The 27,353-nt window shown below is 38.5% G+C and overlaps 1 protein-coding gene across 1 annotated transcript; it reads left to right on the top strand.

Annotated features, from left to right (window-relative positions):
* The first annotated feature begins 381 nt into the window (after positions 1 to 381).
* ARL6IP6 (ADP ribosylation factor like GTPase 6 interacting protein 6) lies at positions 382 to 27,090 on the top strand. The gene is made up of 4 exons (XM_047772642.1): positions 382 to 1,223; positions 2,936 to 2,989; positions 7,905 to 8,037; positions 26,227 to 27,090. Exons 1-4 carry the CDS (start codon positions 827 to 829, stop codon positions 26,318 to 26,320), a joined length of 678 nt encoding a protein of 225 aa, XP_047628598.1. The 5' UTR covers positions 382 to 826; the 3' UTR covers positions 26,321 to 27,090.
* Positions 27,091 to 27,353: the final 263 nt, after the last annotated feature.

Raw genomic sequence — 27,353 nt, forward strand, 5'->3', positions numbered from 1 at the left:
TTACGTACGCCCCCACAAACCTGAGGCCGCCTGGGGTGGGGTGGTAGGGTGGGGGTTGGGGTGGGGTGGGGTGGTAGGGTGGGGGTTGGGGTGGGGAAAGCTTCTAGCGTTAGCGGTGGCCGGATCGAGTTGGAGGGAGGGGGCGAAGAAGGCTAGAGGAGGGGTCTTGAGAAGGTTCGATCTCCGTAAGATCCAACTGGGGAGCGGGCGCCGGGATAGGGGAGTGAGGGGAGCAGGAGGCGTGCCAAGCTGCGTGGTGGGAAGTTGTAGTGGGGCGGGGAGAACAAAACGTAAGGGAAGGAGGAGTGGGCTGTTAAGGGAGGTGAGGGTGCGGGGTGGTGAACTGCCGTGGAGGGAAGCGGGGGTGCGGGTGGGAGCGAGTGTAAGGCGTAGAAGTGAGAAAACAAATTGAGTCGGTAATGTGTATTAGGGCGCTAGGACCGGGCGCCAGGAAGGTGCGACTTTGGGGCTGCCGGGCCGCGCTCTTGCTTAGAGGCGACGCTGCGATGGCCGAGGTCTCAGGGCGAGACGAACCTGTGCAGGGATAGGGGACTTGACTGCCTTCGGCCTCTTCTCTCCTCCCCCCTGCGCTCTCCTTTGCTCGCCTTCCCTCCTACAGCTTGAGGGTAGTACCCTGATCCTGGGACGCCCAGCCTCTCCAACTCCACAGCACCTTACCCGCCCAGCCGTCCACTCTTGCGCACCCCTGCGCGCCTCTGTCTGGTGGTTTAGGCCGTGGGGGGCCGGGCCGTTGATTGGCTGCTGGGACCGCGGGGAGGGGCTGGTGAACAACGCTCGCCCTCCGGGCCTCAGTGTCTTTCCCGCCATGTCGTTCGTGGAGAGCGGGAGGCGCCCGGCCCCTCTGCGCCGTCGTCCGGGTACCCCTGTCCCGTTCGCTCGGCCGGCATTTTCCGCTTCCACTCAGGGAGACAGCTGGGGTGAGGGTGAAGTCGATGAGGAGGAGGGATGCGACCGAGTAGCCCGTGACCTGCGAGCGGAATTCTCGGCCAGGGCGTCGCCCGAACCTAGAAAGGACTCGCTCCTCCGGCCAGATGGGGACGGGTCTTCCCTCCTGGCGGATAAGCGGAATGGCATCTTGGCGGATGCGGGCGGTCGAACCCGAGCTCGGCGCTGGCCGGTCCAGGTCCTCTCAATTCTCTGTTCGCTGCTGTTCGCCATCCTCCTCGCCTTCCTCCTCGCCATCACCTACCTGATCGTAAAAGGTACTGAAGTCCAGAAACTGTATAGTTTTTTAAGCTGAGGTTGGACGTGGCTCTCGGCTTCAGCTCCTTCTCCCTATCAAAGGCCACCAAGCTGTAGCGACTTCCATCCAGAGTCCTCATCCGCATTTTTTGGCCTTCCCGTTTTGTTTTCTTTTTCTTAAAGGTGGAAGACCTTGGTCTGTGGTCAGGAGACCTATTTTAAGAAAGGGTCTTCATTAAGTGGGTAGTCATGAAAAAGAGAAAAAGTATCTTAAAGTCAGTGAACACTTGGGGTAAAACCTTAGCAAACTTTAGCAAAATTCAAGACAACCATCATTAAAGGAAGACGGTGAAAAGTGTAATTAAAGTAGGCTATGCAAGTTAAAAGACTTTAATCTGCAAATGGTTAAAGATGTGTGTAATACACTGATTCCTCTGTACACTTAAGGAATTCCTGAAGGACAAGGATTTGCATCCTACAACCCAAATTTCTCTTGTATAGATAAAATTAGTACCTCTCGGTTTCGTATTAGGTTTGCACCCAGTGTAGTGGTAAAGTTCTGTTGCGGGATCTTGAGTCTGTTTCTTCTCCGATTGATAGTTTTATTTTCCGGTGTCTTAAGTTGAAATATTGGCCAGGTTGGAACAGATGTGCCTTGAAAGGTTTTCCAAAGCTTATATGAATATATTATGTGGTTAGGTAATTTATATTGCAGTGGAAGGAATCAGACCTGAGTTTAAATCTCAGTTCTCACTGATGTATGACTTTGGCTAAGTTACTGAAAAAGGAAAAAACAAAACTACCTTAGTATGAAAAGCATCCAACGCATTGTTATCCGAGTCAGTTTAATTCAAGTTTTTATTTTTCCTCATTGCTTCCAAGCCCCTTGTGGGCTGCAGATGCATGTAACAGATTACCATGCTGGATTTTCATAGAGAAGACTAATTGGCAAGTTAATATGAGAGTTTTACCTCTTCAAAAAATAGTATTGGGTGTAAACTCAATGTCAAACTTTGACAATGTTTCATTCCTCTATCCCTTTTCTCCATTTTTTCCAAAGCAACTCAGAGTTTTGTCTTTTAGGCAATTTCTTTCTTTCTTGCGCTGAGAGATTCTTTGTTCATAAAGTCATAAAACTGGATAAGTGGAAGTCCACTGCAGAAGACATTGAGCTGTGCCTATTTTGGAGAAAGGAGCTGAGCTCAAAACGAAGTAATCTGAATTACATAAAATGTCTTCACAACATTCCTAGGGAATAAAAATTCCCATGTTTTATGTACATGTCAGTTGATTCACAGAAACATCTTATTTGCTTACTGAAGGTCACATAGCTAGTAAATGATATCAGAATTTGAACCCAGTTGTTTCAGACTCCAAAGAAAGCACTTTCTGCAGTTCCACAATGTCCTTCTAGCCTTTGAATTACTGTTCAAAGTACAGAATCTTTTTTTTTCTTTTTTTTTTTTGTCTCTATTTCTTGGGCCGCTCCTGCGGGTCAGATCAGAGCTGTAGCTGCCAGCCTATGTCAGAGCCACAGCAACTCGGGATCCGAGCCGTGTCTGCAACCTACACCACAGCTCACAGCAACGCCGGACCCTTAACCCACTGAGCAAGGGCAGGGATCGAACCCACAACCTCATGGTTCTTGGTCGGATTTGTTAACCACTGAGCCATGACAGGAACTCCAAAAGTACAGAATCATTTTTTACCAAAGCCCTTTTTGTATTTACAGAGTTACATGCTGAAAATTTGAAGAATGAAGATGATGTTCACACTGGGCTGTTAGGTATGGACTTTATTGTCATTTGATTTGATTTCTAGGTCATGTTTAAACTGTACAAAATTTTGGGTAAAATATCTACTATATTCATTTGTACAGTTGATTGTCTTAATCTTTCATTTGCATACATGTGTGGTAAATTGTATTAGATTTTCTTTTTATATATGTATGGGGGTATACTACACACACTAGGAATATATTTTTAACACTACTGTATGTAACAAAGACCCAGAGAATCTTAACATTTTTTTAGTTACCTTTTAGAAAAGACTCTTTACACTTCCAAGAAATTAAAAAAAAAGTAAATAGAAAACATTCCCTCACAAACTTAGCAAAGATAACTTCTTTAGCAGACATCAGGAGAAATTTAAGTTCTAATCTCCTTATAAGCGTCTTAGTTTTTTAAAAATGTAAAAAATACTGGGCATATTTAACACAGGTTAATCATGACAGGAAGAGTCAGAAATTAATGTCTGTAGAATGCTATAGTTTACAGGTTTGTAGTGAAAAATTCAAGGTTATTTATCATTTCTCTGCTAAAATGATTTTAAAGAGTTCAGAACTTTACCTCTATCACATTTTACTCCTATTAGCTATAATTTATTTGGCCAATTACCCCAATTGCTGCGGGGTGGGGGAGGCAGTGTAAGTTAGGTTGATCTCCTATCGTGCGTGTTATTCTCTCCCCCAATCTTAGCTAAGCTATTTAAACTACCTTTTCAAGGCTAATGTCCTCATGAAGTATAGTCCATCTGATCTTGCAGAAGGGAAAACCTTTATCTTCAAATTACAAACAAATTAGTTTGCTAAATGTCTCATGAAAATCTGCCTATACTTGACTCAACTTCTTGCTTAAGAAAATATGTGCTTTTTAGTTAAACTCATTTTGTCAGTGCATGTAACAACACTGTTTCATCTCTGAAAAACAACCAAGATTATAAGGCTTTTTATAGAATTTATTGATCTGTCAACCTGTAAAGCAGCAGAAAAAGAATCTTAAGAATTAGGCATGAATTCTAACTTGCTATTTAATGGTTGACAAGATTACCAACTTATAGCCGAGGAAATGCCTTAGCTGAGGAAATGCCTGTAAAATTATATCTTTACCTTTTTACAATTGATATAAAAGTTTTCACATAAATTCAGAATCTTTAACAAACATTTAAGTCATCAGTGTAGCTGCAGTACACCAACTGTCTGTTCAGGTGGCCCTGGCAGGGGAGGAAAGGCCTGTTTCCTCTGCTCCTGCACTTGGAAATAATAAGTTTGAAGATCCAAGGCTGTCTAGCTTTCTACCTTGACATTGCTCAAGGGATTTAAAGACTGGAGCTACTTCTCAAATGTGATTTAGTTTGGAGAGAATACTAAATTATTCAAAATACTTCTATCCTCCTAAATTGGAAAAACTATAGAGTCTGATATAGTTGGAAAAATTTGCTTTTGATTAGTTTTATGTATGAGTACTATGTTGGAGTTCCCATCATGGCTCAGTGGTCAACGAATCCGACTAAGAACCATGAGGTTGGGGGTTTGATCCCTGGCCTCGCTCAGTGGTTTAAGGATCTGGCCTTGCTGTGAGCTGTGTGCTGCAGACGCGGCTCGGACCCCAAGTTGCCGTGGCTGTGGTGTAGGCTGGCGGCTACAGCTCCGATTCGACCCCTAGTCTGGAACCTCCATATGCTGCAGGTGTAGCCCTAGAAAAGGCAAAAAAAAGAATATGTCTATGTTAAACTCTGACAGGTGTTCTGTTAAAGCACCTGAATGAAAAAGCTTGATGGGCTTTAGACTCACATTTTGTTATTTTTTATTATTTTGTGTCTTTCTCACTTTTAGATAGTTAGATGGTTTCCATCATTCCACAGCAGTCTCCAAACATGCAGTCTCCAGGTTGGTAGGAAGTTGCACCTCAGTCTTTACTAAGGGTCTCTCTATTCATTGGATAAGGTTCTAGAGGCTGACCATGCCAGGATATTAGGATGGGAGTGCAGTCTAGTCCTCAAACAGCAAACCATTTGCTGTTTCTGTGCTCCACTTAGGGCAGATGTGTCTGCAAGTTTGGCTCTGGGCCCATCTGCCAAAATGCTGTACATAGCTCCATTTTCTCTTGGGTCGTGTGGCTTCTTTATGGCTCCAGGAAGCCTAGCAGCACTACCCCTCTCCGAATACACACACAAGTGCAAATACACACACACACAGCACTCTTCTTCAAAATGGGAGCCTCTCACCTGTAGATAAACTCTCACTCTGTCTCTTTGTCCCAATCAACTCATTATCCTTGCTATCTGTTGAAGACATTTTGTCTTTTTCTACCATCCTCCTCATAGCACTCCTACTAGTTCCTTTAACTGTTTTGCAACATAAAAACCAAAGAGAGATTAGGGCCATTTCTCCATTCTTTGCCACATCCTTCTTCTGGGGCAGTGAACACAAAGTCCATTATCAAAGGGGGGAGAGAGGGTTATCAGGAGAAAAAAACTAGATTCATCTTTCAAAAATACTTTGTCACAGGTTTTGTTTAAATCATTGCTCTGAGTTTGTTTTTTAGTGGTTTGATCAGTCTGTTACTGGGCTTCACATGGTTTACAAATAGTCCAGTGCACATATTTCCTGCTTCTTGCCAAAATAAAGCTATCTTTGTACATTATGTACAGCCAGGAAATTTGCTAATTCTTAAGTCATTCTTTACTGTAGTCAATGTTTCCTTCCCTCAACTACTGAGGCCTGGGACACACACATTCCTAGGTAGTGGTAGTAGGTAGTGGTGGCTTAATAAACTGGTTGGTTTTTTTGTTGTTGTTTTGTGGATTTTTTTGGTCTCTTTAGGGCCACAACCATGGCATATGGAAGTTCCCAGACTAGGGGTTGAATCAGAGCTGTAGTTGCCAGCCAACACCTGAGCCATAGCAACACCAGATCGGAGTCAAGACTTTAGCGTACACCACACATACACAGCAATGCCAGATACTTGACCCACTGATCGAGGCCAGGAATTGAACCTGCATCCTCATGGATACCAGTCAGATTCGTTTCCGCTGAGCCACAATGGGAACTCCGTACACTGTCTTGAAAAGTAGTTTGAATGTGTATCTAAAATCCTTCAAATTAATTTATTCCTTCTATTATTAGTTATTAGTTTATTCCCCATATCCTTCCATTTCTCAACCATTTTCTTCTTTCTGGCAGCATGTAGTACTGTGCTTTTGCCTTGGTATCTTTTACAAAATGCAGTCCCAGTATGACTGAAAATAAAATCTAGGATCCTAACCTATTTATAAATTGGAAATTAACTTCTAATCATATATTGAGCAAGGTTAAAGAATCATTAGGTTTTTACTGTTTGTAAGAAAGCAGTAAGAAGTAGAACTCTAAAATTTATTCGTATGTCAGAAGTGCATGGTATGGAAAGAAAGGTATCACTTAGTACCAAGTAATAAAAGGCAGCAAACTATGATTCACTAAGGTAAATGAAAATGTCAAGACATTTTAACCGTGAAGTGTTTTGCCATTTTTTCTACAGTTGACCTTTTTTTTTTTTTTAATGGCTTTTTAGGACCACACTTCTGGCATATGGAAGTTCCTAGGCTAGGGGTTGAATCGGAGCTACAGCTGCTGGCCTAAGCAACACAGGATCTGAGCCTCGTCTGCAGTCTGCACCACAGCTCACAGAAATGCCAGATTCTTAACCCACTGAGCAAAGCCAGGGATCAGACCCACATCCTCATGGATCCCAGTCAGGTTTGTTACTGCTGAGTCACAACAAGAACTCCCTCTATAGTTGAATTTTATAAAACTGAAGTTAAATATGTAACTAGTATAAATATATTCTTTAGTTGAATTTGTACTCTTTTCCATGTAGTAAATTGTAATTAAAATGTTCAATGGACAGTTTGGAGATACCTTAGAAATCTATACATAGAACTTCCATATCACCCTGCAATCCCACTCTTGGGCATCTATCTGGACAAAACTCTACTTAAGAGAGACACGTGCACCCGCATGTTCATTGCAGCACTATTCACAATAGCCAGGACATGGAAACAACCCAAATGTCCATCAACAGATGATTGGATTCGGAAGATGTGGTATATATACACAATGGAATACTACTCAGCCATAAAAAAGAATGACATAATGCCATTTGCAGCAACATGGATGGAACTAGAGAATCTCATACTGAGTGAAATGAGCCAGAAAGACAAAGACAAATACCATATGATATCACTTATAACTGGAATCTAATATCCAGCACAAATGAACATCTCCTCAGAAAAGAAAATCATGGACTTGGAGAAGAGACTTGTGGCTGCCTGATGGGAGGGGGAGGGAGTGGGAGGGATCGGGAGCTTGGGCTTATCAGACACAACTTAGATTTACAAGGAGATCCTGCTGAATAGCATTGAGAACTTTGTCGAGATACTCATGTTGCCACAGAAGAAAGGGTGAGGGAAAAAATGTAATTGTAATGTATACATGTAAGGATAACCTGACCCCCTTGCTGTACAGTGGGAAAATAAAAAAAGTTATAAAAAAAAATGTTCAATGGTATGACTTCTAGTTGTGTTTTAATATTTTATACTTCCACATGGGAGAATACTAAGTTCAAATCTCTTATATTGCTACATGTAATTTAGAAGATGCAAATACGTATGATCTTTTTTGTGTTTGTTTTAATGGCCACATCCATGGCATATGGAAGTTCCTGGGCCAGGAATTGAATCCAAGTTGCAGCTAGCTGCAGTAACACCAGATTCTTTAACCCACTGCATTGGGCTAGGGATTGAACCCACACCTCCACAGTGACCTGACCTGCTGCAGTCGGATTCTTAACTGTGCCACAGCAGGAACTCCTGTATGATCTACTGAGTTAATTTAAATTGCTGTAGTGTTAATATTTCAACTCTTCCCCTTTCTTTTCATTAAGGATTCTGGACTCTACTTATAATATCCCTAACAGCTGGATTCTCCTGCTGCAGCTTTTCTTGGACAGTGACTTATTTTGATTCTTTTGAACCAGGAATGTTTCCTCCTACTCCCCTTTCACCTGCCAGGTTCAAGTAAGTATTCCTGTTTCTTGTTTCTTTTTCAACTGACCCTGACATACTAAAATAGAAATGAGATACTGCCCTTTTATGATGTAATATGTTGCGGATTCAGTTTTTATAAAATTCAAATGACTCATAGTTTTCAAATACCATCTGTAGGTCATGCAGTGTTCTTAGGGGTTTTTTTTCTTGTTTGTTTGTTTTTTTTTTCTCATTTCTCTCTCTTTTTCTTTCTTTCTTTCTTTTTTTTTTTTTAATGGCCACACTTGCAACATATGGAAATTCCTGGGCCAGGGATTAAATCCAAGCTGCAGCAGCAGTGATGCCAGATCCTTTAACCCAGTACACCAGGCTGGGTATAGAACCTGCACCTCCTGCAGGGACCTGAGCTATTGCAGTATCTACTCACTTACCAAGGCTTGAAATACTTTTTCACTATAGCCTTTCACCAAGTTCAGTTGTTCTTGCCTTTTGAAATGTTGTAAAAAAAGAAAAAGAAAGGTTGATGGAATACTTTATCTTAGCACCCACAGTGTTGTTGCCCAATTTCAGGCCTTGGTTAGTGTAATTGACTCCTTGGAGTCCCCTACTCCAAGCACTCTTGTAATTCTCTTCTGTATATTATAACCTTTCTAAAACCATAGCTTTGTCACGGTTCTCCCTCATTTAAAAGTCTTCAGTGGCTTTCCCATGCCTTCAAAATAAAGTGCAACTCCCAAGTATAACATAATTCTCCTTCCCCAAGTGACCCTACTTTACTTTTCCAAATTTTTCATCCACTCTTTATCCACTGCTCCCTCTCCTGTAGCCACATATCGTGACAACCAAGCCACATATCCTATCCAATTACCCTGACAACCCCCAAACAAACCAAAACTTTTTTTTTGCCTTTTTTTGTGCCTTTTTTTAGGGCTGCGTGTGCGGCACATGAAAGTTCCCATGCTAGCGGTTGAATTGGAACTACAGCTACTGGCCTGTGCCACAGCCACAGCCATGCCGGGTCCGAGCCTCATCCGAGCACAGCTCATGGCAATGCTGGACTCTTAACTCACTGAGTGAGGCCAGGGATCAAACCCGCATCCTCATGGATTCTAGTCGGGTTTGTTAACCACTGAGCCATGAAAGGAACCCCAAACTACAAACTTTTAAGATGTCATGACTTCACTCTTGGTGTTCTCTCTTCCTGGAATGTCATTTGCCCTTTCAGCTTCTCTTCCACCACCACCTGAATTCATAAGACTCATATACTAGAAGCTTTTGGAGTTAGAGAAAAGCATTTAAGTGTTCCCTTAAAGATCTGAAAATCCGAGGGCGTTTAACTAATTTCTTAAAAATTATCTTTGCATTTATATTAGACTGGAACCAATAATTTTGGTGTTTTATTAGCCATTCAGTTTTTATATGAGATAGTGTCAGATCAGAGACTTATCTGACACATATTTCAAAACTGCATTTCTTAGACTATCTAATACAGTCCAAAAAAATGCAGTTTTGAAATATGTACATTGTATGTACATATGTATTTGAATTCTTTTCAGTAAGGATAATTTTATATATCATAAATCAGCAATTAAATATGGGAGTCAGACTGTAATTTAAAATTATCATGTTTAATAGAAGCACAGGCCAAAACGGCACATAATAAATACAGTGATATTTGATCACATATTAACAGAAACCACAAACTCCAAAATGGCATATAATATAGTGATAATTGGTGATTTTTTTTTTTTTGTGGGTTTTGTTTTTGTTTTTATTTTTGCTTTTTTTGCTTTTTGCTTTTGAGGTCTGAACTAGCAGCACATGGAGGTTCCCTGGATAGGGGTCTAATCAGAGCTACAGCTGTTGGCCTATATCACAGTCACAGCAATGTGGGATCTAAGTCACGTCTGCAACCTAGACCACAGCTCATAGCAATGCCAGATCCTAATCCACTGAGTGAGGCCAGGGATCAAACCTGAATCCTCATGGGTACTAGTTGGATTCATGGATTTCTTTCTGCTGCACCACAATAGGAACTCCTCTGTGGTTTGTTTGTTTGTTTTGGTGAAATTGTTTTATAGTGAAATCCCTGCCCTCTAGTGTTGTAGAAAATAATGCAATTACTTCAGAAACTGAAAAATGTATATTCTCTATGTCACCAGTAGAGTGAGTGCTTGTACAGGGAAACAACTTCTCTACATTTCGAGAAAGTTGAACTCTTTAGACTTTATTTTCTCAGAAATCAGGTTGGTGTATTTTGTTTTTTAGCAACGTCATGCTTTTATAAAGTTATCTTTATAATGGGTTATATATTTTTTTATTATCAAAAATAAACAGTGATATTATATAAATATTTTCTCTGATTGTATAAAGCAATGTAGGTTCATTCTTGAAAATTCAAGAAACGAAAATTAATGGAAAAACTCAGAGAAAGTGAATGCCAACATTTTAATGTGTATCTTTCCATTCTTAGCCTATTTCAAAAAATTAAAATTGATATCACAGTATACATATTTTTAATGCATTTTTTATTAACATTCTGTTGGAACATTTTCTATTCAGTATTTCTTTGGAATTTTCGATGTTTTAAACATACTTTAAAGATTAAACATTGTATATTCCAATTTTATTTTCTTTTTTTTCCTTTCTTTTTGTTGTTGTTGTTGTCTTTTTGCCTTTTCTAGGGCTGATCCCTTGGCATATGGAGGTTCCCAGGATAGGGGTCTAATCAGAGCTGTAGCCGCTGGCCTACGCCACAGCCACAGCAACGCCAGATCCAAGCCACGTCTGCGACCTACACCACAGATCACTGCAACGCCGGATCCTTAACTCACTAAGTGAGGCCAGGGATTGAACCCGAAACCTCATGGTTCCTAGTCAGATTCATTAACCACTGAGCCAGGATGGGAACTCCCAATTTTATTTTCTTTTTACTGCCATACCTGGAAGTTCCCAGGCCAGGGGTCTAATTGGAGTCACAGCTGCAACCTACACCAGAGCCATATCTGCAAGCTATGCTGGGCTGCAACTTTGGGCAGTGTCAGAGTGTCAGATCTTTAACCCACTGAGCGTGGCCGGGGATCAAACCTGCTTCCTCACAGAGACAAAATCAGGTCCTTGACCTACTGAGCCACAACGGGAATTCCATGTTCCATGTATCAGTGTTTTTTTTTTGAGAACTCTATTATAAATGATTTCTAGATTCTAAGATAATTCCTTAAACAGGAATCTGCTTAAAGAAAGGCACTATAATTGAGACATGGCATGAAGAGACTTTTCTTTCTCTCTCTCTTTTTTTTGGGGGGCTATCCCACAGCACACAGAGTTCCCAGGCCAGGGATCAGATCTGAGCCACTGATCAATGCCAGATCCTTAGCCCACTGTGCTGGATGGGGGATTGAACCTGTGTCCCAGCACTCCCAAGATGCTGTTGATCCTGTTGTGCCACAGCAGGAACTTTTCCAAGATTAAGAGTTTTATTGAAAATATTCCCTATTTCTAACTCCTTGAATATCAAGCATGAAGAGAGTAAATAATCAAGTCTAACTGGTGTGTTAGAAAAGCAGTCATTTTCAGATTTTAAAACAGGGCTTTTTTCTTTAATTTGAGGGGAAAATTTGAGACCATGTTTACTGTGGCTGTCAATTAGTTGTACTTCCCTAGAAACAAACTTCTTAAGGGAAGAAAATAATAATCTTTATTGATATGTAGTAAATATTAAGTGAAACATTTAATGAAATTACAATTTGGAATTATAATTCATTAGAGGAGTTGAGATAGGAAAACTCTTTTACTCGTTAAATATTTAAATATTTCATATTTGGGGTTTGTTTTTGGTCTTTTTGTCTTTTTAGGGCACCCATGGCATGTGGAGTTTCCCAGGCCAGGGGTCCATTCAGAGCTACAGCTGCTGCCCTACGCCAGAGCCACAGCAATGCCAGATCCTTAACCCTCTGAGTGAGGCCAGGAATCAAACTCGTGTCCTCATGGATGCTAGTCAGGTTCGCTAACCGCTGAGCCATGAGGGGAACTCCATTTTTTTTTTAAATCATAATTGTTAATTTTTAGTTCAGGCTGCTAAAATAAAGTACCATAAACTGGGTGGCTCATAAACAACAGAAATTTATCTCTCACAGTTCAGGAGACTGGAATTCGAAGATTGGGGTGTAAGCATTATCAGTTTCTGGTAAGGTCCATCTTCAGGGTTACAGATGGCCTCTTCATTGTATCTTCACAAGGCAAAAAGCAGAGCTCTCTTATGACTCATAAGAGCTAATTTCAAATATAATTCATGAAGGCTTCACTCTCGTCACTTTATTTAATCCTAATAACCTCCCAAAGGCCCTACCTCCTAATACCATCACGTTGAGAGGTAAGGTTTTAACATTAATTTGGGAGATGGAGATAAATGTGGTCTGTAACAGATAAAGCTTAGAAACTTTCATATATATATATATATATATATATATATATATATATATATATATATACACAAGACCTTTAGGAAATAACAAGATTGTTAAAGAAATTTATGAGGTATGTTTTCAGTCAGGTACTTAATGGGCTTCAAAACTTTTTTTTTTTTTTTGTCTTTTAGGGCCACACCCCATGGCACATGGAGGTTCCCAGGCTAAGAGTCAAATTGGAACTGTAGCTGGTGGTCTATGCCACAGCTGCAACAATGCCAGATCTGAGCAGCATCTTTAACCTATACCACAGCTAACTGCAATGCCAGATCCTTAACCCACTGAGTGAGGCCAGTGATCAAACCTGTGTCCTCATGAATACTAGTCAGATTTGTTTCTGCTGAGGCACAACTGGAACTCCCAAAACATATTTTTAAGAAAGATGGTTATCACACTGACTTTGTAAAACTTTGCTGGGTTAGAAAGTATACTGCAAAGTCACAAACTTCTCTATTAGGAGACAGTCACTTTCTTTGTGGAAAAGAAAATCTGGGTTAATTGTACTTCTGAGTTATTTTCTTAGTTGTTTCTGAAAATCTGTTGAAATGCTGAACAACGAGACAGGGGCAGTAACATGAGGTTCTTTGTAGTATCTGTATAGGCATTGCCCACTTCTCAACACTTTATATAATTCATTATCCTGTTCCTCTGCACTACTTAACATCTTCTCATTAGTTTTCCCTATTCACTCATGTTTTGTCGCTTTTTTCCAAGCAGGCAAATTTAACAGTGTGTAAATAGTATTTCACATGATGATGATCTGCTTTAATTATAGTTTCTGGGAGTTAATTACATCTAAGTTTGTGGCCTTCCCTTGCAAAGATACTGAATTTAGAGAGAACCTAGAGCTTGAAGGAATCTTGGGGTTCTTTCCAGGTGGTGCTGGTGGCAGCACCAGAACTTAATTATTTAAGTTCTTTTGATTGGGGAGGAAATTATATATGGATAGGATATGTACCTTGAAGTTGCATTTTTCTTAGCAAGTACATCTTTTTAACAAATATTCTAGGATTGCTAGGGGTGTCTTAGAGGCTCCTATTAAAGATTATGGGAGAACTAAGGCTCTGCCAAGTCACCCTTAGGGATTATTATTAATCTAGGTCTTCCTTTTTTTTTTTTTTTTTAACAGATGAAGAAACTGAGTCCCAAGGAATTTAAGTACCTTGCACAAAGTCAAATAATTTGCATATAGCATAGCTAGAACCTCACTCAATGTTTGTTTTTGTTTGCTCTACTGGCTAGCCTACCGCCCGCCTTTTCATTATGAAATGAATCAGTAGGAGGAATTTCACACATTGAAACAACATAATTTTAGTGACAATTCAAGGCACTCTTTATGAGCCTTTGCTGTATGGCATTTTTGCTCATGCATTATTGCCAAGTCCAGGTAAAATCTGTTCTTCAAATCTTAGCTCTTTGTTCTCTCCACCGTTTTCTCCCAGTGACCATGGTTCTCTATTTCAGAATGACTGCTCTCCACATTTCACATTACCTGTGTAAAAGCCCCATCTAGTGGTGCAGGGATATGGCTGCAGATTTATAGTTTGCTAAAAATAAAAACCACTCAATGATTATGATAGGTCCTAGTTAGAGTAAAATATTACTTTATAGTCTAGAAATAAATTTAGTGGGGAAATGATTGTGTGATTGGTCTAACAATGCAGTGTAGACAGCTTATTTTATAATTGAGTCAAAATATTCAATATCAGCGACATGGAAAATAGTGAAATAAGTTATTAAATTTGTCTTATAGTACTTTCACATAGAGTCAGAGATCAAGGGCCATTATTTTTTAAGGGCCACAATTCTTAAAGAAGTTAAGGATGTTATTGCATTGCAAGTGCTAGTGAAAATTACAAAAGTGTTATTGCTGGTATGATCTTATTTAGATTAAATTTCAGATTTAACAGCATATGCTCTTATATAACATTCAAGCCAGGAAGTTAACTTTGTAGAGATAAGACTATTATTTTGTGCTGGATATACCCACAGAGACTTACTTTCAAGGAGGAAAAACCCAATATTTTTATTTGAAATTATAAAGGATATGGGAGTATTTGTAAAAAAAAAAAAAAAAGAAAAGAAAAAAATAAGACATTGTTTTTGTTTTCCTGTATAGCTTTTTTTTTTATGCTTTGCTTTTTTTAGGGCTGCACCTGTGGCAGATGGAAGTTCCCAAGCTAGGGGTCGAATCAGAGCTACAGTTGTAGCCCAACACCACAGCCACAGCAATACCAGATCCAAGCTGCATCTGCAACCTACACCGAAGCTCACAGCAATGCCAGATCCTTAACCCACTGAACAAGGTCAGGGATTGAATCCACATCCTCATGGATACTAGTCAGGTTCACTACCGTTGAGCCACAATGAAACTTCCACCTAGATAACTTTTAAAGAGCCCTAAATCTTCAAAATTACCTCTCACGTAGCCAATTTGAATTATTAGAAATAAGCAAAGTTTTTTTGGTTTGGTTTGGTTTGGGTTTTTTTTGTTTTTGTTTTGCTTCTTTGCTTTTTTTTAGGGCTGTACCTGAGGCATATGGAAGTTCCCAGGCTAGGGGCTGAATTGGCTACAGCTGCCAGCCTATACCACAGCCACAGTAATTCAAGATCCGAGCCGTGTCTACCACCTACACTACAACAGCTCACAGCAACACTGGATCCTAACCCACTGAGTGAGGCCAGGGATTGAACCCGTACCCTCATGGATCGTAGTCGGGTTTGTTAACCACTGAGCCAGGAAGGGAACTCCCAAAGTATTATATTTTTATTATAATTCGAAGAGTTAGTATTTTTGTGTATGTTGCCTTTCATATGGTCATATCTGTGCATTTCCTAAAATGAGGCAGATTGGAAGGCATAGTTGAATATTCATTTTATAGAACTAAGAGTATAAATTCACTTGTTAGAGAAGTTTGGAATTTTTAAATGTATTATTGGTTGTATTTATGACTTATATGGGGCCTATGGTCAAAATGCAGGGAAACTTTATAATTATTGGCTTTTAGTATGTTATGATTTCTAGGAATATGCTGAGGTAGCTACTGTCTTCATGAAATCCTGCTTAAAATATCTATAGAATTTTATTGGCAAACTACAGTCTTTCATAGTTAATTTACAAACCAGGAGCTATCTCCTCTCTTCCTAATGCTGTTGGTCTTTCTGTCTAGATTACTCTGCATTATTCACCTTTATTTTTTTATTTATTTTTTGTCTTTTGTCTTTTGTCTGTTGTTGTTGTTGCTGTTGTTGCTATTTCTTGGGCCACTCCCGCGGCATATGGAGATTCCCAGGCTAGGGTTTGAATCGGAGCTGTAGCCACTGGCCTACGCCAGAGCCACAGCAATGCGGGATCCGAGCCACGTCTGCAACCTACACCACAGCTCACGGCAACGCCGTATCGTTAACCCACTGAGCAAGGGCAGGGACCGAACCCGCAACCTCATGGTTCCTAGTTGGATTCGTTAACCACTGCGCCACGACGGGAACTCCTGTTCCTTTTTCTTAATTCTAATTTACTTTGCAAATATCAAATACCATCATAAGGCAATACAATTAGAAAAGGCTGAATAGAAATAAATTTAAACTGAATCAAAAACAAGTATTTGTTGAAATTGGATGTCCTGATATTTATCAAATACCATTTGTGATTGGAAGAAGAAATATAAAGGTGAGGAGTTCCCGTCGTGGCGCAGTGGTTAACGAATCCGACTAGGAACCATGAGGTTGCGGGTTCGGTCCCTGCCCTTGCTCAGTGGGTTAACGATCCGGCATTGCCGTGAGCTGTGGTGTAGGTTGCAGACGCGGCTCGGATCCTGCGTTGCTGTGGCTCTGGTGTAGGCCGGTGGCTACAGCTCCGATTCAACCCCTAGCCTGGGAACCTCCATATGCCGCGGGAGCGGCCCAAGAAATGGCAACAACAACAACAAAAAAGACCAAAAAAAAAGAAAGAAAAAGGAACAGTTGATTTTCATTTTAATTACTTTTTGGTAAACTGGTTTTGATAACTGTTACAGAATAAAAATTAACACGTGATCTCATGCTCTTGCATGTGTTATTTCCTGTATAAAGTTCTGGGTGTAATCATTTGCTAAAATCTTTAGATCTTCATTACATTTACGGATAAATATGTATTTATTGTTGTTACTCTTCTCATAAGAGGGAAGCAGACACTGAGTAGAATATTTAATCCTAGAAAATTCAGGATTTAAGATTGGCATTGCTGTTATAATACTCTTTTATCTGCTCAACATTAAGTTCATTTTTCTATGTCATTAAAGGGTGTTCTCTAACTTCCTGTTCATCTTGACATTGGGGGCTTTAATTCTTGGGGGTTAGAAGATATAGTACAAATGGAAGGGTGAAATCATAATAGGAGGAGATTATGGATTCCTAACTTGGGCGATAACAGAAGTCTTGGAGGTCAAGAAAAGTAGGTGATTTACTATTTAAATTAGAAGTTTCTTTTCCAAGCCAACTAGATTTAACATTGAGCACAATAAATTGATAATATGACTTGGAGAGCTGCCTCTTTGTTGAATCAGATTCTTTGTTGCCATGGACTGATGAAACAGATGTCAGATGGCTAATTGCAGTAGGAGGGAAAAGCTACTGACAGAAGAGACCAAGAATTTGGCCGTCATATTTGAGTATCTTGAAGTTTCATTAGCTAGGGACTGTTTGGAGTTATCAATTGTAATGCTGTCACTATTAATGAATATATTGATGACACTGCACTGCGGCTTCTTGAAGAGAAGAGTTAAAAGATATGCCTTTTAAAATATATTCTATTGTATAGTTCTGAATGGAGAGTAAATAGATGTAACGAGATCCTATAAGAAATCATATTAAATATTCTTGATTTCTTTGTTACTTTCATAAAGTAATATGGCTAATAAGTGTTTTGCACCTGTTTGCTATGGCTTTTGCTTAAACTAATTTACAGTATGTTATGTATGGGCTGCTGAAAGGACACAGGTGTCCACATGCAGAGGATAGCACTGATAAGGACTACCTAAGAGATAGCACTTGGCAATATTATACTTGGCACCCTCTCTGTGTGTTCAATAATCTTTATAAATTATGGGTCAGCTTGGTATATTAAAAGGACTTATCACTCACAAAGTAGCTTCCAAATCCAGGCTACACCGTATACTACCAGGAGAATATTTGACCAAGTCAGTTAGAGTCTCTGAGCCTTAATTTCCTCCTCTCCAAAATGGGATAAAAACAATGATATCTACCATCATAGGCAATAAATACAGGTTTATTAGTTAAAACAACAGACGTATCATATAATAAAGCAGACATAGACCCGGAGTTTTTTTTTTCCTTTCTTTGATTGGGATTTTTCAAGCTCTACGGATGTTTGACTATGGCCTAACATTGTTTGCCAGTTATCTTTTCTTGAGTAATTATTATTTGAGATGTTTATCTTTCCTATTTTTTTCCTTTTCTATTCTTGTGATATTAAGATGCTCTTTTATAAATAATGCTGATAGTAGATGGTAGTGGTTTTCAAACCTCGTTCTTGGCAAAACAAAAGTCTAGCAACAAAGCGTGGTGTCAGTTACTTCCTTTAAAAAAAAATTTTTTTTTAACTGAGTGGTAATCTAAAGACTTGGGAATCCCCTTTTCCTTGTATTTTGTACTGCTTGGCTTAACTTTTTAAGGAATAAGGACTTTGTCTAATCAAGGTAGTGTCTAGGAAAGACAGATGTCCTCAGGTTTTTTTCTACCTGATACACTGGTGAGTAAAGTTAATGGGTCTGACATTCTTCAATTTGCAACCAAGTAGACTGCCATATATAAGTAAAGTAGGTTAGTATGCAGTTTCAGCTAACCAGATACACATTTTTTTCGCTCACTGATTTTCAGGGAATTGTAGTACAATAAGAGATTCTTTTTTTTCTTTTTTTCTTTTTATGCTCATACCTGTGGCATATGAAAGTTCTCTGGCCAGGAGTTGAATCAGAGCTGTAGCTACAATGCCACAGCCATAGCAACACTGGATCTGAGCCAGCAATAAGAGATATTTTACATGGGGAGTTCCTGTCGTGGCACAGGAGAAATGAATCTGACTAGAAACCATGAGGTTGAAGGTTCGATCCCTGGCCTCACTCAGGGTTAAGGATCTGGCATTGCCATGAGCTATGGTGTAGGTCGTAGATGTGGCTCGGATCTGGCATCGCCATGGCTTTGGCATAGGCCAGCATCTGTAGCTCTGGTTGCACCTTTAGCCTGGGAACCTCCAAATGCCGCAGGTACGGCCCTAAAAAGCAAAATAAATAAATAAAATGTATACATTTGTGATTCCATGTTAAAGAACTTTGGACTGTTTGGTGCCTGTAGATGATTATGTTAGTTAATATCACACTAGCAAAGTGTAGCATTGTGATTCAGTTAAATTTCTAGTTGCTAAGATTCTAGATGAAAGACTTTAGTGTATATATTGAGGTATATTTATGACAGAATTGAGATCCAGAAGGGGTTTAAGAGATCATAGAGATTCCTTATGCTCAAGAAGTGGAAGTAGGGCCAGAGAAGTTGGCAGTATAGCTAGAGAACTAAATACAATTCTAGCGAAAAGAGAGTCTTTTTGAAAAATGAAACTTTTAAGGTTGAAATTTTGAATTCCACTATAACATAGTTTACTATTATGTAGATTGATAAATCAACTTGCTCCATTAAAATGGTGAATACTTTATAACGGATACTTGTTCATAATGCAAATCATTAGACTAATTATACAGGGCTAATGAGACAGTAGAGCTAATGCTCAAAATGTTCAACATCATCTTCTACAGATTTTTAGAAATGATACATTACAGCTCAACATTAAGTATATGCATGTATGCTTTTTATCTCACCTTGTACACCTTTAAGTAAATGTCCAGATAATCTTTTACTTCAGATTTATCATAATACCTTGAAATTAGCACGCAGTCGTATTTCTAATGACTTCACACTTTAAAAGCATTTTCTATTTTTAATAATAATTGATAAATTTATTTGCTAGGACAGTGACTGATTTAAAATTTCCTCTTATTGATTTTTTTATGGCTATAGAGCTAATCCATGCAGCACAGAAATATATAACTTAGAAAGTAAAACCTACAAAATCTTGTTTTAAATAAACTTGAAATAACTAGTGTTAACAGATTAGTGTTAATCCTAGGTTAACATCTGGGATTATACCTCAGATTTTTAAAAACTATACACATATGCATATTTCTGTTTTTATAAAAGTATAATCATTTAGCACTTTTTCCTTGATCAGTAAAATCTTATGACTAATTACATATATATATGCATTTGTGTATCTGTGGTTTGTGTGATGTATGCATTTGAAATGCATAACCCAACTATAAGTATACCTTAAAATCTGATAAACTAATATGATAGTTTTATTCTTCTCTGGCACTTCACTCTAAAAATATTTTGCTGTATTTTACCCTGATAGGTTATTTGAAATACAAATGTATATATGCAAAAAAGAAGGGAGACATAAATGGGAGAATTTTTTTTTCTCCTACATAGGCTTTTACCTGATGTCTTTCTTTCTGTCCTTTTTTTTTTTTTTTTTTTCTTTTAATGGCTGCACCTGCGGCATATGAAAGTTTCTGGGCTAGGGGGTCAAATCAGAGTTGAAGCTTTCATGTAGAAAACAGTTGGGATGTTTATGTATATATCTTAGATGGAGTGGGGTTGTCTGTTCATGATAATTCCATTCTAATTGGTTAGTTTAAAGTCTTAAGAATATGACATTTCTAAAAATCACATTTTACACTAATTTATAATGTTTCATATCTAAATGGTAAATGTATTAATTTTCCTGAATATCTGAGTTCTAGTAAATAAATGGTGATAAAGTAGTAATGAAAGGTCAGCTAAAGCCTATTTGAACAAGCCAGAAAGCTTACAACTTGAGGATGTTTAAAATTAAAGTAAATCAGTTATAATACCCATTGTATTAATTTTACTCATTTCTTTTAGATTGTGAGTCTACAAGTTACTTACTTGCCAAGTATGGGAAATACTTTTTTTTTTTTTTTTCAGGATTAAGAAATAGAGTAGTAAAGATAAGTTAATGGCAAGGAAAATAATTTTTATTGAAAGTTTAAAATAGGAAAGCCAGGAGTTCCCACTGTGGCTCAGCAGTTAACAAACCCAGCTAGCATCCATGAGGACTCGGGTTTGATCACTGGCCTCTATCAGTGGGTTAAGGATCTGGCGTTGCTGTGAGCTATGGTGTAGTTCACAGACACGGCTCAGATCCCATGTTGCTGTGGCTCTGGCGTAGGCCTGTGGCTACAGCTCTGATTGGACCACTAGCCTGGGAACCTCCGTATGTCAAAGGTGGGGCCCTAAAAAGACAAAAAAAAAATAGGAAAGCTAGAATACATACATCAAACTTTCCCACAGTTGTTAAGAACAATAAGGAAAACGAGCTTTTTACTAGACTTTGTGTAATGAAAGAAGGATGAAGTACCTGCCCTATAAAAGTGCAAAGTTACAGAGGTCAAAGAAAGGTCAGGTGGGAGAGAGCCTGGAGCAAAGCCAGCAAAATGTTAAAATAGACCTCAAATTCATTCTAAAATAGGCCAAGAGCTGTGTTCTCAATAAGAGGATACAGAGGCAGAGTTGAATTATCCAAACTAAGATTTGAATAACGAGAGTTTACAACCTTCAGAGTCTTAATAGAATCTCATTAGCTAGCACTATTCATCCATCTGTCCATCCATCTTACATCCTTTTCCTGTTTTTTTCTGTGACTATTCTAAATCTTCACTTTGCACTTTTTCAGTGGACCTCTGAGTTTTTTGAAAGGTCATCATGAGGGAACTTCCTCCTGCTTCCCTTTTTATAATTACAAACTTGTGTTACAGTCACATCCATCATTCTACTAATTCCTCTTATCTCAGGATGAAGTATTCTTTTTTTCTTTTTTTTTTTGGCTTTTGGCTTTTTAAGGCTGCACCCACGGCATATGGAGGTTCCTAGGCTAGGAGTCCAATCGGAGCTGTTGCTGCTGGCCACAGCCGCAGCCTCGCCAGATCCAAGCCTTGTCTGTGACCTACACCACAGCTCATGGCAATGCCAGATCCTTAACTCACTGAGTGAGGCCAGGGATTGAACCTGCAACCTCATGGTTCCTAGTTGGATTCATTTCCATGCACCACGATGGGAACTCCAGGATGGAGCTTTCTCCTCCTCAAGCTTACTTTTACATTCTATGCTGTAGAGCCACATGTACCCCCACCTGTGCCTTCCCGCTGCAGTTCCCCTTTTCATATCTTTACCCTTTCTCTTTGCATCCAGTAGTCTTATTAGGATATTTTTAAACATTCTCGTTTCCCCTGTGTTAGAGTAAAAAAATCCTTATACCTAAATCTCTTCATAACTAAGTATATTGGAAGACTAGAGAAGAGATAGTCCACATCTTCACACTGACTATAGTTAAATACCATGTGTTGTGCAGTCACTCCTACACTAAAATTTTTCTCCTTGAATTGAATGCAGACCTCTTAATTACAAAATTTAGCATTCATTTTCAATCCATTATTTTAAAATGGTTTATCTTTCCTTTTCAAAATGCTTTTCCTTCTTAATTTCTCTGACACTACCCCATCCTGTTTTGTTTTCTTTCCAGCTTTCTGATCACTACTTCTCAGTTGTGGAATCCTTTTTCATTAGCTACTACTCTGAGAGGTAGAATTACTATGCTATGGGATTGAACATTCAAGAGAGTGGAGTCTAGTATGTAGTACAGAGATTCAGTTTGGGGGGGTCAATCACAACCAGAATAAAAACAATAGACAACATAAAACATAAAAAGATGTGCTTGAATCTGTTGGTCTCAAATAAACAAAGGTAATTTTAATTTATAGTAAGAAAGTGTCACTTAAAAAGTCACTTGCCAAAATCATTGAATGCATTTGCATGTATTTTATTTTTTATTTTATTACTCAATGAATTTATTACATTTATAGTTGTACAATGATCATCACAATCCAGTTTTATAGGATTTCCATCCCACCCCAGCACATCCCCCCACCCCCCAAACTGTCTCCTCCAGAGACCTTAAGTTTTTCAATGTCTGTGAGTCAGCATCTGTTCTGCAAAGTTCTTTCTGTCCTTTTTTCAGATTCCACATGTCAGTGAAAGCATTTGATGTTGGTGTCTCATTGACTGACTTCACTAAGCATGATAATTTCTAGGTCCATCCATTTTGCTAAAAACGCCAGTATTTCATTCCTTTTAATGGCTGAGTAGTATTCCATTGTGTATATGTACCACATCTTCTTGATCCGCTCCTCTGTCAATGGGCATTTAGGTTGTTTCCATGTCTTGACTATTGACAATAGTGCTGCAGTGAACATTGGAGTACATGTGTCTTTGCGAGTCATGGTTTTCTCTGGGTAGATGCCCAGGAGTGGGATTGCTGGATCAAATGGTAATTCTATTTTTAGTTTCCTGAGGAATCTCCATATTGTTTTCCACAGTGGTTGCACCCATTTACAATCCCACCAACAGTGTACTAGGGTTCCTTTTTTCTCCACACCCTCTCCAGCCCTTATTGTTTGTAGACTTTTGGGTAATGGCCATTCTGGCTGGTGTAAGGTGGTACCTCAGAGTGGTTTTGATGTGCATTTCTCTAATAATGAGTGATGTTGAACATCTTTTCATGTGTTTTTTGGCCATCTGTATGTCTTCTTTGGAGAATTGTCTATTTAGATCTTCTGCCCATTTTTTGATGGGGTGGTTTTTTTTTTTTTTTTTGGTGTTGAGCTGCAGAAGTTGTTTATAAATTTTGGAGATTAATCCCTTGTCAGTCGATTCATTTACAAAGATTTTCTCCCATTTTCTTTAGGGTTTCTTTTGCTGTGTACAAACTTTTCGGTTTGATTAGGTCCCATTTGTTTATTTTTGTATTTACCATCATTACTCTAAGAGGTGGATCTGAGAAGATGTTGCTGTCATTTATGTCAGAGAGTGTTTGGCCTCTGTTTTTCTCTAAGAGTTTTATAGTGTCTGGTATTATATCTAGGTCTTTAATCCATTTGGAGTTTCTTTTTGTGTATGGTGTTAGGGAGTGTTCTAATTTCATTCTTTTCCATGTGGCTGTCCAGTTTTCCCAGCACCACTTATTGAACAGGATGTCTTTTCTCCATTGTATGTTCAATGGAGAATATTTGTCATAGATGAGTTGGCTGTAGGTGCATGGGTCTAATTCTGGGCTTTCTGTCCTGTTCCACTGATCTATATGTCTGTCTTTGTGCCAGTACCATACAGTTTTGATGATTGTTGCTTTGTAGTATAGTCTGAAGTCTGGGAGCCTGATTCCTCCAGCTCCATTGTTCTTTTTCAGGATGTCTTTGGCTATTCTGGGTCTTTTGTGCTTCCAAACGAATTTTAAAATATTTTGTTTGAGTTCTGTGAAAAATGTCCTTGTTAATTTGATAGGGATTGCATTGAATCTGTAGATTGCCTTGGGTAGTATAGTCATTTTGATAATATTGACTCTTCCAATCCAAGAGCATGGTATGTCTTTCCATCTATTTGTGTCATCTTTGATTTCTTTCATCAGTGTCTTATAGTTTTGAGAGTACAGGTCTTTTGTCTCTTTAGGTAGGTTTACTCCTAGGTTTTTTATTCTTTTGGATGCTGTGGTAAGCAGGATTGCTTCCCTGATTGCTCTTTCTGATCTTTCATTGTTAGTATATGGAAATGCTGTCAATTTCTGTGTATTAATTTTGTATCCATTTGCATGTATTTTAACTTTCCCTTCATAAAATTATAGAAGAAGCAATGAGCAAAAAATGTATATGCTCTGCTCATCTTCTACTCTGTCTTCCCTAGCTTCCACCCCTATATTATATTACCATTTGCCTAGCATTGGATCACTACTTCAGATTATGGAAATAAAAGGTCATGAATGACCTGTAACAATAAGGACCATTTCACTTTTTTTATTGTTTATTTTTAGTTTTTGTCTATTTTGGGGCCACGTCCACAGCATATAGGCTCCCAGGCTAGGGGTCCAGTCGGAGCTGTAGCTGCAGGCCTATGCCACAGCCACAGCAACACGGGATCCAAATTACATCTGCCACCTACACCAGAGCTCTTGGCAGCATCAAATCTTTGACCCACTGAGCGAGGCCAGGGATTGAACCTGCAGCCTCATGATTACTAGTTGGGTTGATTAACCACTGAGCCATGACTGGAACTCCAATAAGGACCATTTTGGAATCCATAGTGGACTCCATGATAAAACTGATTAAAACAAGACACAATAGGAGTTCCCGTTGGGCTCAGTGTTAACAAAGCTTGTAATCTCGGTAAAATTAAGTTATATCAACATTGTAGTTATAATTTCCTAAAATATAGTAAATTGTACTTACAAATTTCTCTATTTCTGAAATTCTGTCCCATTATTGACTTAAATAGTATGAATTTAAATGTTCTTGGATCAGTATTTTTTTTTTACAATGAATTATAAATGCTGATAGTTAAATTATGTAGTTAGATTTCACTAATCAATTTCTGTTTGGGGAATTCCTTTTTTTTTCTTAAGGGGCAGAGCATTTAGTGTATCTATTACATTTTACCATATAATAGGCAATACAACTAGGTAGATTAACCCTAATAAGGCACATGAGAAGCATCTTAAACTATTCCCAGGTGAATAAGACTGAGTGGAGAGAGTAAGTAGTAATGCCCTTGGATCAAGGAAGCATCAGGGTCTTCTGTAGCCTCAGGTGAATGCAAAATATTGTTGTCTTTGTTGTCTTTAATCATTATAATGAGGTTCTCTTAAGATGTTAATTTGGATCTAAGTATTTTCTTGGCTTTGATCTGAGCTTAGGAAAGGAGGAGAGGACGGGGCACCATAAGTTTCTTGGTCCACGGCCCTTATTAATAACTTAATAACTTTCGTCTCTTACTACCGTCAGTGTACCTCCCTATACGTCCTCAATTTGGATTGCTACACTGCTTTCTATTCTTTTTAGCATGTCTCATCCTTACTAGGATAAGCAAAAGGTATCACAGTACAGTTAGTGCAAGGAATATTAAGAAAATATAGTAAAATTGCTGCAGGATATAGGGAACAAATGTCAGGGAAAATCTGTGTACATTAACTACTTGGCATTCATAAAAATTATAAGACTCTGCTGATAACTTAGGAACTTATTAAAAACCACTTCGATTAAGTATATGAGATTAAGAACTAAAATGTCTATAAAAGACAATGATTTATGACTTACATATGGACAAGTGCTATTTTTAGTGCTCAAAGAAAAAATAGTTCCTTCAGGTAATCTAAAAAATGGTACAAACAGGACAAATACTTGTAATAGTACAAGTGTTTGTAAAAAGAGAGTAGGGAAACACAAGTGCTAATTAATGAAAGAACATGCTTTGTAATATAACAAGATTTATACCTTAAAATTAGGTGATGATATACAGCTATGACTCTGATGCACAGTGAAGAAGTTATAGGGATCAAACTGAACATTTTACTCTAAGTAATGGAACTGAAAAAGTACATCTGATAACAAAGACAGTTTTTGACAGCTTAAGATCTATTACTAATTCTGCAGATGGCCAATATTTTTTAACTTGTATATTAATATATAAAAGTTATTTGGGGAACATGTTTCCAGGTTGTAAGAATTTTCAATAAAAACTGATGGTGTTTTTGTTATACCAGATTACATTTTCCTTTTTTATTTGTTTTCTTTCCCCCTAGGAAACTGACCGGACATTCTTTCCACATGGGCTATAGCATGGCAATTTTGAATGGCATTGTAGCTGCTCTTACTGTAGCATGGTGCCTCATGTAAACCCACAGTTAACAAAACTTAGTCATGAACATCATTGCCTGCTTGGAAGACCAAGAAACCTGCTGTTCATTATGTGGTTCAAATATCATCATCATCATGGAGGACTTTTTGAGCATGGTTGTAGAGCCTAGGCATTGGGAATATCTAAGTATTAAGTTTCAAGTAATTCTTAAAAGTGTGAGATGTTTACCTCATCTTTTTACTTTTGTGTCTCTTGTCCTTATAGAAAACATTTTAATGGAAATCAAACTTGAAAACTTGAATACAGGACATCTTGTATCAATGCCTGCCTTTCCATGTATATGTATATACTACCTTTTTGCTGAGATACTGATAGTACGGTTAATTAAGATAGAAATATTTCTTATTTATTCATTATATTAGAACAGCAAACAATGCCTACTACTTTTATAGATGCTACTTTTAAATCAGAATAGTTTTTGATATATAATCAATACAAGGTGCATTTATATTTTTTAATGGGGCATAGTTCCTTATGTGTTTTTTTACATATTTTCCTACTATATATTGAATTTGTATGTTTTTAGACAAATGTAAATATTATTTTTTAGCTGGTATAAACCTAACAGCTACCATTTTTAATAGGTATTTTTGTCTAAGAAAAGTAAATTGGGGACTTACCTGGTGGCCCAGTCAGTTAAGGACAGGGAACTTCCTCATGCCATGGGCATGGCCAAAAAGAAAAAAAAAATACATTGGCTTGAGTTTAAAACTAAGTAGGAGTTCCTACTGTGGCCCAGCAGGTTAAGGACCTGATATGGTCTCTGTGAGGATGTGGGCTCCATCCCTAGTCTTGCTCAATGGGTTAAGGATCTGACTGACGTTGCTGCAAGCTGTGGCATAGATCGCAGATGTGGCTCAGATCTGTTGCCATGGCTGTGACATAGGCCTGCAGCTCCAGCTCCAGTTTGACCCCTAGTCTGGAAATTTCCATACGCTGCAAGTACTTCCATAAAAAGGAAAAAACAAAAACTAATTTTTAACCAAAAATGAAAACAGTTGATTTAAGCCA

This window comes from Phacochoerus africanus, chromosome 3 (assembly GCF_016906955.1).
Source record: "Phacochoerus africanus isolate WHEZ1 chromosome 3, ROS_Pafr_v1, whole genome shotgun sequence".
Lineage (NCBI taxonomy): Eukaryota > Metazoa > Chordata > Mammalia > Artiodactyla > Suidae > Phacochoerus > Phacochoerus africanus.